Genomic DNA, 9,472 nt, shown 5'->3' on the forward strand with positions numbered 1-9,472 from the left:
GAGTGCCACATCCAGCCTTTCCTTAAACACCTCCAGGGACAGTGACCCCACCACCTCCCTGGGCAGACTATTCAATGCCTAACCAACCTTTCTGTGAAGAAATTCTCCCTGATGTACAATCTAAACCTTCCCTAGTGCAACTTAAGGCTGTGCTCTCTCATCCTGCCACTGGTTGCCTGGGAGAAGAAACCAATTCCAGCTGGCTACATCCTCTTTTCAGGTGGTTTTAGAGAGTGATAAGGTCTTCCCTGAGCCTCCTTCTCTCCAAGCTGGACACCCCACCTCCCTCAGACGCCCCCCCTAGGGCTTGTATTCCAGACCCTTCACCAGCTTCGTTGCCCTTCTCAGGACCCCAAAGTACTCGAAAACAATACAAAAGTGGCTAGGTTGATTCACAACACTGCTGAAACAGGTTCTTTTCAGATAAGAATAAAAAATAAAGCTGTTTTACGGTGAGTTGGTTTTTATCTGAGCTATTTATTGACCTGCCTGAGCATCCCCACAGCTGGACACAGGCACAGCCACCCGTGCGGGAGAACCCAGGCTGTGCCAGCACCCGTAGAAGCGCAGCAGCTTCCCCGAGCTGCCCACCGCGGCCCTCCACGCCAACACTCCCCCAGCTCCGGCTACAGCGCTTCTGCCCCCGCAATCCCGCCGCTCCCCGCCTCTGCCCGCGGCCACCGCACGGCCCCCACTCACATTTTCTTGGCCACATCCGTCTCCCTGAACTGCTCCTTCACCATCGTGGCGGCGGCGGGGCCCGGGCCGGGGCGGTCAGCGCGGCCTCTGCCTGAAGCCCTCCCTGCCGGCACCGCCGCTCGGGGCTATCTATCTGCGCTCGGGGAGCCCGCACCGCCGCTCGGGGTATCTATCAGCGCTCGGGGAGCCCGCACCGCCGCTCGGGGCTATCTATCTGCGCTCGGGGAGCCCGCACCGCCGCTCAGGGTATCTATCTGCGCTCGGGGAGCCCGCACCGCCGCTCGGGGAGCCCGCACCGCCGCTCGGGGCTATCTATCTGCGCTCGGGGAGCCCGCACCGCCGCTCCGCCTCCCTGTTCCCGTGCGCGGTTAGTGCACGGCACAGAAATTGCTTCTCACGTTCAGGCGGAGCTTCCTGAGCATCGCCTGCCCATCGCCCCTTGGCCAATTCCCCGACACCCGGAGCCGAGCGCGGCTGCGCTCTCTGACCCCCTCCCAGCCTGTGCACATGAACGAGGGCCCCGCTCAGTCGTCTCTCCTCGAGGCTGAGGAGGCCCAGCTCCCCGAGCCCTAAGCAGCTCCTCGGCCACGGCTGCGCCGCCACGTTCGGTCCGTGGCTCTGCGTGTCCCACAGCAGCCCTGGGTCACCAGCGGGGGGACGCCCAGGGTGCACGGCGGAGCCAGCCCCGCGGCAGCGCGGCACACGGCGGGGCTGAGCGCGGCGCACGGCGGGGCTGAGCTCGGCCGGGCTCGTCGCACGGCGCTCACGGGGCTGCCCCGGGCCGGGCCGGTCAGGCACCCACACCGCGCCTGCCGCTATTTCCCGCCAGCTCCGGCTCTGCCACAGACAGCCCCACGCACAACCCCGCCCCGGCGGGAAGGACCCCGCGCCGCCTTATGATTGGCCGCGGGACGGCGCCGATCCTTTTCTCTTCCGGTCGCAGGAGCCGCTGCCGCCGCCATGGTGAGTGCCCGGGCCGGGCCCCGCCATCCGCCCTGCGCCGCCGCCATCCGCGCCCCGCCGCGCCCCCTCGCCGCCGCGCCCCGCCGGCCCGGCCCGTCCGCACCCGCCCGCGGGGCCATGGCAGACACCGAGCCCGGCCTCCTGCGGCCGGGCTGCCGCGCGTCCGTGCCCGCTGGTAGCAGCGAGCTGCGGGGTGAGGGCCGCGCCGTGTGTCCGGCTGCGCCGTGTCCGTGCGCGGTCAGAGCAGCTCTGATAGTGCGGCACCAGTGTGCTGCTGCTCGGGGGTGTTTGGGGGCTGCCCTGGCTCACACCCGCGTTTTTCGTGGCTGCTCCCGGCTGAGAGCCTTGTGGCAGTAGTGGCGTGCAGGGTGTTGTGAGAAAATTCCACATTGCATTGGGAAGGGCATGGCCAGCAGGGAGGGAGCTGGTCTGCTCGTTTTCCCAGCTCTGGTGAGGCTGTACCTGGAGCGCAGTGTCCAGTTTTGGCCCCCTCAGTCCAGGACAGAGCTCCTGGAGCAGTTCTGGGGGGGGGGTCAGTGAGGGTGACGGGGACTGGAGCATTTCTCTCATCAGGAGGCTGAGAGAGCTGAATGTCTTCAGCTGAAGAAGAGATGACAGGCAATTTTATCAGTGTCTATCCGCATTTGAAGGAAGGTATCATAGGATGGAGCCAGGCTCTGCTCAGTGGTGCCAGGCAATAGCACTCGAGGCAAGGGCAGAAACTGATGCACAGGACATTCCACCTGAACATCAGGAGGAGCTTCTTTACTGTTCCAGTGCACAGTTATTCATTCTCTGCTATATCACTGCCCTTTCACCCTGCCCTTTTTACCCCAACCCACTGCCATGTTCTTACTTTTTGGTTGGGTACTAACACACCAATTCCAAGTGTGTAATTTACTGAAAAATCTTGGTGAGCTCTTGTGGACCCACTGACCTGTTTATCCTTTCAGCCAGGAGCATCCAGGAATCTTGGGTGCTCCCTTGTCCTTAGGGGTGGGAACCCGTAGAGGTGGTGGGTAACATTTGGGCTTAGAAGGAAGCTGATGTTGTATTGTTATAGTACTTGGGATTGAGATCCACATCTTTTACTAAAAGCTGCTTCAGCTTTTCATGGCAGTGAAGATGTTGCTGTGGTTTTTGGAAGCTGGAGATGAGTTTGCCAGTTTCACACTGCATCACCTAAAGGTGTTTCCTGTGGCCCAAGACCATCCCCCTTAGGTTATGAGCTCACTGTCTGTATCTGAGGCTCCTGGCTGTTGCAGCACCATGCATTATTTATGCATGTATTAAGTTTCTGTTGCATTTGTAGCTATTGTTTTGTTTTATTTTACGTTTTCTCTTGTAGAACGACACGGTGACCATCAGAACCAGGAAGTTCATGACCAACAGACTTCTGCAGCGCAAGCAGATGGTAAAAGACTAGAGAAAATTGCATTTATTTGGTGGTTCTGAGCTGGAAGAAGTGTTAGCCACTATAAATATGGGGCCCTTAAAATCTCCAGGAATCCTAAATTAAGAATTGTAAGAGCATATGGGTTTAAATGTGTTGATGTATGCTCAAGGTAAATCTTTATGGTGAATTTATACCAGCTTGAGACTGGATGTTGGGGAAAATCTCTGCACCACAAGGATTATTAAGCATTGGAATGGCTGCCCTGGGAAGAGGTTAAGTCATCCTACCTGGAGGTATTTAAAAGACATGCAGGTGTAGCACTTGAGGACATGGCTTAATGCCATTGAGACAGTTGACAGGATTGGATTTACTTTTGGATTTAATGACTTTAAAGGTGTTTTTCAGTCTAAATAACTCAGTGAAGCAAGAAATTTTTGAATGCTTTTGTATCAAATGATTGTTTCTGCTGCTCAAGGGGGTTAGTTTGAGAATTGAGCTCATGGTGGGACTGTAGCACCTGGTGGGGCTGTGTACTGTATATTGACTTTTCATCAACTTGTTCAAACTCTTTCGTAGGTCATTGATGTTCTTCATCCTGGGAAGGCCACAGTCCCCAAAACAGAAATCAGGGAAAAGCTGGCAAAAATGTACAAGACAACCCCTGATGTAATTTTCGTCTTTGGCTTCAGAACTCACTTTGGTGGTGGCAAGACAACTGGTTTTGGCATGATCTATGATTCCCTGGACTATGCAAAGAAAAACGAACCAAAGCACAGGCTTGCCAGGGTATGTTGTTTTCTGGTGTCCTGAAAGCAGGATAGGTTGAAAGTGTTAAATTATTCAGGATTTGTGTGTGTAAAGTTTTGTGAAAGTATGATTGTATGAGAGCTCCTAAAATTGCACATGTTGACTCCTGCATTTGCAAAATAGGGTAGGTGTGGTTTTATTCTCTATTACAAGGGAATTGGGAAGGCAAAACTGATAATACCAGAGGTGTTAAGCAGTAACTTTTAACAAAACACTAATAGAGGTCTAGAATAAGCATAAGAAATGGGGCTGATCCATGTGCTACTTCAATGCTTATGTTCTGCGTTGAATCATTCGTTAGTTGATGGTCTTGCTATTTAGTTAATATTTCAAATTTAAACTGTATTTGAACATTTCAGAAATCACAGCACTTGAATTCAAGAGTTGTTAGTAGACAAACAGTGTTAAAAGCAACTTTCAACTGTTTTTGACAGCATGGCTTGTATGAGAAGAAGAAGACTTCCAGGAAGCAGCGAAAAGAGCGTAAGAACAGAATGAAGAAAGTCAGGGGCACAGCCAAGGCAAATGTTGGTGCTGGCAAGAAGGTAGGATGAGAACATCTTTTAAGCTAGAGTGAGCATATGCCTTTAAAATGTTGATTAGCAATTCTTCAACAGAATAACATTGTTTTTCTTCCATTTTTTCACCTGTTCTACTGGATAACAGAAGGTAAACTCTGTGTTGTATAGCTTGTCATCAGCTCAGTAGCTTAGTTTTGCTCCTCACTGCTGCCAGCCTAGCTGATTTGACATGAATCAATGCTTCCTAAATTACTGTTTCTCCTATGTGTCACTTGAGCTAAAATCAAACTTCATAAATCTAACAGTATTGCTCTAATCACATAACTCAGTCTCGCAGTACACACATTAGATAATCCTAATGCTCGTTACTCAGGCTGCCTAAACTCCTAATGCTTACTCCACCAAGTTACTGTTGGTATGGTGTTGCTTACCAAGGTAAGTTGGTTAAGGATGTGTGGTGTAGGCAGTGAGGACAGTGCATAAACAGAAATAAGGTAGAATGCCTTGGGGTTTGAGGGACTGATGCCCAAGGTAGGGGAGTCTCTGGTGAGGCTAGACTGATGCTGCCCTCCTGGGCTGTGCCTGATACAAGCAGCTTGGAGGGAGGCAGATTTCCTTTATCATGAAACAGAACCAAAGCTAAGGAATAGGTTGGGTGGGAAGCCAGTCACTTTCCTTCACAGTGTTCCATCTTCTGATAAATATTAAGTAAGCTGTGCAGGCAAGTGGGGTTTTTTCCAGGTGTTTTAACAAGGGGAGAGAGGGTAGTGGGTTTTGATGCTTATTTCTGTAGCTGTGAAAATACCTTGTTATCTTGAACTCTAGTAATCTTCACTTTTGCTTTTTCCTTACTTTCTTGGAACTCTCCATCAGAAATGAAGTATCTGCAGGTACTGGAAATGAGCATGGATTTGGTGCCTGAATTATGTATCACTGAAATGTGTCTATCCTTTTTGGAGCACTGTACTGCCTTGTATGCATGTTTGGTTTATACTTAGATCTGTCATGTAAGGGTTCACTTAAATACATAATGAATTTTATTCATGTGACTTGGAAGTAAAATTTAGCTAGTAGCGAACCAGACTTCTTGAAACTAGTGAATCAACTTTAAAACAATTCCCAGAAAGAAGAAACCCAAGAAATCCAGTGTTGTTGACTTGAGGCATTGGTTGAGTTGCTGCAGGATCTGATTCAAAGTAGTACAGTGCAATTGCATGTGTAACCATTGTGTGAAAGTAGTGGTGTACACGAAAGCTAAGTCACATCACTCTTGGTGCATTTGAGATATGACTTGGGAATGTCACAGTTGTCAGCATTAAACTGTGTTTAACTATTGCCCTGCAATATTTCCAATTAAGACACAAATTACAGTGGAATTGGAAATTTCAGTAAAATTAGATTTTGAAGTTGGTGTGGAAGTGAAGTTGTTGTTATCCCTGCATGGAAAGAAACCAGTGTTACTGACAGTTAGTCAATCAGGGAACTACTCTGCTAGAAAACATTAAGAACCTTCTTCCTTTGTGCTTCAAAGTCCTACAATGCTTTATGGCACAAAATGAACATTTGGTGTAGTAGTAACACCTAATGTACACACTTCTGTCAATGGCAGAGGAGTCATTTCATGTTGCACCAATCCCAGTAGTATGGAGGAACTTCTTCCTTTTAAGACTTTTGCACCTGAAGGTAGCTGTTGTTGAGTGTTAATGAAAAGTGATCAAATGACTCAGTTGAATTATTAATGGTGTCCAGTTCATAGAAGCACTCTTAAAACATCAACACTTCAGAAACTGAAGGCCTGTGGTAATTATGTAGATGTGACTCCTGTATCAAGTGCTTATCAAACTAATGTGTAATCTTAATAGTAGGTGAACTATGTTTCAGATTAGAGATATTTTGATGTCTTTTAAAAGGATCTTTCATTTGATAAGTACGTGTGGACTAGATGAGACTTGTTTACCAGATTTGTTAATCTTTGTTGTCACATAAGATAAATTATTTTGTGCACTTGTTGAACAACTTACTTGAGAAAAATTCTGTGCTGCATTATAGTATAACATTTGTGAAATACACTAAGCTTTGTCTTCAGAAATGCAAGTTCAAAGATCATGATGTGGTATGGCTCATCATCCTTATCACAGTATGTGGAGGAATTTTTAATAGGAGCCCTGGAATACGTTTTTGGGTCCACCTACAGAATCTGTGAGAATTATTTTATCTCATAAATGTGTCACTACTTGATTCTGAGAAATGTTCAGGCACATGTATATTGTTCTATAAGTTATCTATGATGTAGTCATGAAAACCTGAGACATAACTATGCTGATGTCTTTGTTTAATTTTCTTTGATGCTTCCTTTCACTTTTCACTCCTTTAGACTTCCCATTCTGTTTTCCCTGCAGTTTCAAGAGGAGTATTTCAAAATAGTTTGTGTTATTTAATATATTCTGTGGCTCTAGAGTTGCTGAACTTGCTAAAATTTGCAGCAAGTATATGTGTATGTACCTCACCTGGTCTTTGCATTCAAAACAGCAATATTGAAATGAAAAAAACTGCCCACCCTCCCTTTTAATGTCACAGCTGTTGCTGTGACAGCCTTTGACAGGTGAGGCTCTCACACAGAAGTGTGGATGGATAGGCACTTCTCAGCCATTGCAGCCTGTAGGTGTAATTGAACAGGCAGTTGCATTCTGAGCGTTAGTTAAGCTCTAAAGAGCTGTTGAGTTTAAGGGAGTAAGTGAAATCTTAAGTCTTCAGTCTCTACAGTAGTCAAAACTTGGAGGGTTTCCTGTCACATTTCAATGTGGTTAATTGAAAAAAAGCGTGTTGTGAGTGTCAGTAAAAGCCCTCAAAGCTCAATTTTCTACAGTAGTAGAATTTAGATAAAATTCTTCCTAACTGGTGCTTTCTGTTTTTCAGTAAATGAACATTCTTCGGGTGGAGAGCGGATAACAGGTATGGCTTCAGAGTGCTTTGGAAGAGCAGGCATTCAGCAGTGCAGTTGTGATCACAAGTCTGAGGCTGATTAATACAAAGACTGTGATATTTGTGCAGACACAGAACCCAGAGCAAGAGTTTAACACTAAGAATATTGACAAATCACTTTTGCACTTACTACTGACTTGGTAGCTTGTGTGACTTGTATGAAATACCTGATAGTATAAAGACTGAAATAATGCATCAGGTACTTCAGATTTACTGTTACTAAAGTTGATTGTTTAGTCTTACTATAAACAAGGATTATATTTTTCATTTGTAGGTATGCTAAAGAGAGGATAGACGTTTGAGTTTTACTGTCTAAAATAGATTAAAGTAGCATGATACCTATTTTTGGAAGGGATGTATATTGTTTTCTTATAGGTACTCATTTCAAGTAAAATACAAACAAACAAAAAGGATACTCTTACAGACAAGTCATACTACATTTTTATAGCTTTGCTGCAGAAACCTAAGTGCTGTGGTCAATCACTGTTCCAGAAAAAACTGGTTTTATTACAAATGGTCTGAGTGACTCAGTTGGAAGGATATTAACCAGTCTGTCTGGGAGCTGATTTAATGAGTGTAATGTCTTAACCAGAAAGGTGTCAAAGCAATTGTAGCTTCTTGATCTCTTCTACAGAATTACTATAATTTAAGTTCATTTATTGCCATGGCAGTGCTGGGAAATTTTGAACTTTATGCTCTTACAAAAGAGCAGTGTGGTTCACCTGACTTGTTTGGTAAACAATTTTTCAAACTTTATAAAAGTACAAGTGTAAAAATGATTTTAATTGTGTCAGTGATCTGTTTTTTCCTTTACAGGCAGCATCTTTCTATGAAGTACAGATTGAATTATTCTGGAAAGCAGAAGCTGCTCATCTGAATTTACCATCAAATAAACTCTGTCAATAAAATACTGGTTTGCCTTTTGATTTTGATTTGAAAGCTACCATTTTGTAAAGTTTGAGAAATTCAGTATAGGTGTATTGTTTGCACTGGATTAAAATCTTTTCATAATTAAACAAGTCTTGTTTTGAGTATCAATTTGAAGTGAACCACAGCGTCCTACATGTAGTAGTAGGAGCTAATTCCAAGCAGGCAGTGTTGAAGGTAGATGTGTTTTTCTTCAAACTGTGGTTTGGTCCTTTTGTTTGGCTGCCTGTTTTATACAGACCTGTTTAGACCCATATATATATATATGTATGTATGTATGTATGGCCATACAACAAAAGGGAGAACAAAACATGCAGACAGAGACACTCAGAGCTGCCTACTTCCACAGTTAAGATTTTTGGTAATGAAGGCATTAGGAATGATTTGTCTTTTGTTCCTGAGTTGTCAGGACAGGCTCTGGGGTCTCTGGCCTGCAAGCTGTGTGGCACATCCCTAATTTTTCACGTGATAGTTAAAGGAGCCATTTAAGATAAAAATGTCTTCAGTCTGGTGCAGGTGTTTCGAAAAGTATGGAAAGCAGAAATTTTGTAATTAAATAGGACTGAAAGAGGCTGGGCAGCTATAGCAACTGCATTGAATAAGGCTCTGACTTCTGCACCTAAATGCAGTGGTTTTGAGTTGCACTCCCTTTGTACTGGGCAGCACATTGTAAGATGGGTAAATTGCTTTTAGTGTTTGAGGGAGAAAACCAGCGCTACCACAGCTAAGAGTTGTTGAAGGGTTCCAAAGGGGATATTGTACAAAACTGCTAAGTAAAGATGAAGCCCTTAATGCCTCTTGTAGCACCTTCAGTCCGAGTCTTGAGCTGTGGGGTTGCTGCTGTCTGTTCAGCAGTGTCACACTGCTAGTTGTGCAATTCATAGCTGTGGTGAGCAGTGAACCCTTCCCATAGACTGTGTCCAGCAGGAAAGGACAGGAGCGACGCTGTTTAGTGTAGTGGAACAATCACTAGGGGGTGGTGTGAGCACAGCAATACAAATACAAGGAAGACATGCAGCAATTTTTCATAGAATAGGCTGAAAGAAGGCCAAATTGTCCCCTGCCAAAGAGGTAAATTTCTTTGAAAACATGCATTAAAAATAGTTGTGTGAAGGAGCAGGGACTTGAAGTGATATGCTTGTTTCACTCTTGGTTTGAATTCAATGGAAACCATCTG

At 45.7% G+C, this 9,472-nt stretch overlaps 2 protein-coding genes across 5 annotated transcripts in view; one reads left to right on the plus strand and one right to left on the minus strand.

Moving 5' to 3' along the window:
* Window positions 1-1,610, minus strand: part of POLR3A (RNA polymerase III subunit A) — a 37,205-nt gene extending 35,595 nt beyond the window's left edge. The window contains exons 1-2 of one of the 3 annotated variants that reach the window (XM_063405927.1): window positions 1,009-1,609; window positions 700-824 (exon numbers count right to left, since the gene is read on the minus strand). In XM_063405927.1, the coding sequence (XP_063261997.1) occupies window positions 700-743 (44 nt within the window). In that variant the 5' untranslated portion in view covers window positions 744-824; window positions 1,009-1,609. Of the gene's footprint in view, window positions 1-699 lie in introns of all 3 variants that reach the window. The other 2 variants (XM_063405928.1, XM_063405926.1) reach the window with 2 other exon arrangements.
* On the plus strand, window positions 1,605-8,276 carry RPS24 (ribosomal protein S24). 2 transcript variants are annotated; one of them, XM_063405929.1, is made up of 6 exons: window positions 1,605-1,662; window positions 3,011-3,076; window positions 3,635-3,844; window positions 4,300-4,410; window positions 7,303-7,338; window positions 8,185-8,276. In XM_063405929.1, exons 1-5 carry the CDS (start codon window positions 1,660-1,662, stop codon window positions 7,303-7,305), a joined length of 393 nt encoding a protein of 130 aa, XP_063261999.1. In that variant the 5' UTR covers window positions 1,605-1,659; the 3' UTR covers window positions 7,306-7,338; window positions 8,185-8,276. The 2 variants fall into 2 exon arrangements, with proteins under 2 accessions (XP_063261999.1, XP_063262000.1); XM_063405930.1 differs by lacking the exon at window positions 1,605-1,662 and adding an exon at window positions 1,702-1,709 and having other exon boundaries at window positions 3,010-3,076.
* Window positions 8,277-9,472: the final 1,196 nt, after the last annotated feature.

This window comes from Prinia subflava, chromosome 9 (genome assembly GCF_021018805.1).
Source record: "Prinia subflava isolate CZ2003 ecotype Zambia chromosome 9, Cam_Psub_1.2, whole genome shotgun sequence".
NCBI classification, from domain to species: domain Eukaryota; kingdom Metazoa; phylum Chordata; class Aves; order Passeriformes; family Cisticolidae; genus Prinia; species Prinia subflava.

Excerpts from the sequence above, each read along its gene's own strand:
- RPS24 (XM_063405929.1), top strand. Across the intron at positions 3,077-3,634 it reads TTCTGCAGCGCAAGCAGATG|GTCATTGATGTTCTTCATCC; the intron begins GTAAAAGACTAG and ends ACTCTTTCGTAG. Across the intron at positions 3,845-4,299 it reads CAAAGCACAGGCTTGCCAGG|CATGGCTTGTATGAGAAGAA; the intron begins GTATGTTGTTTT and ends TGTTTTTGACAG.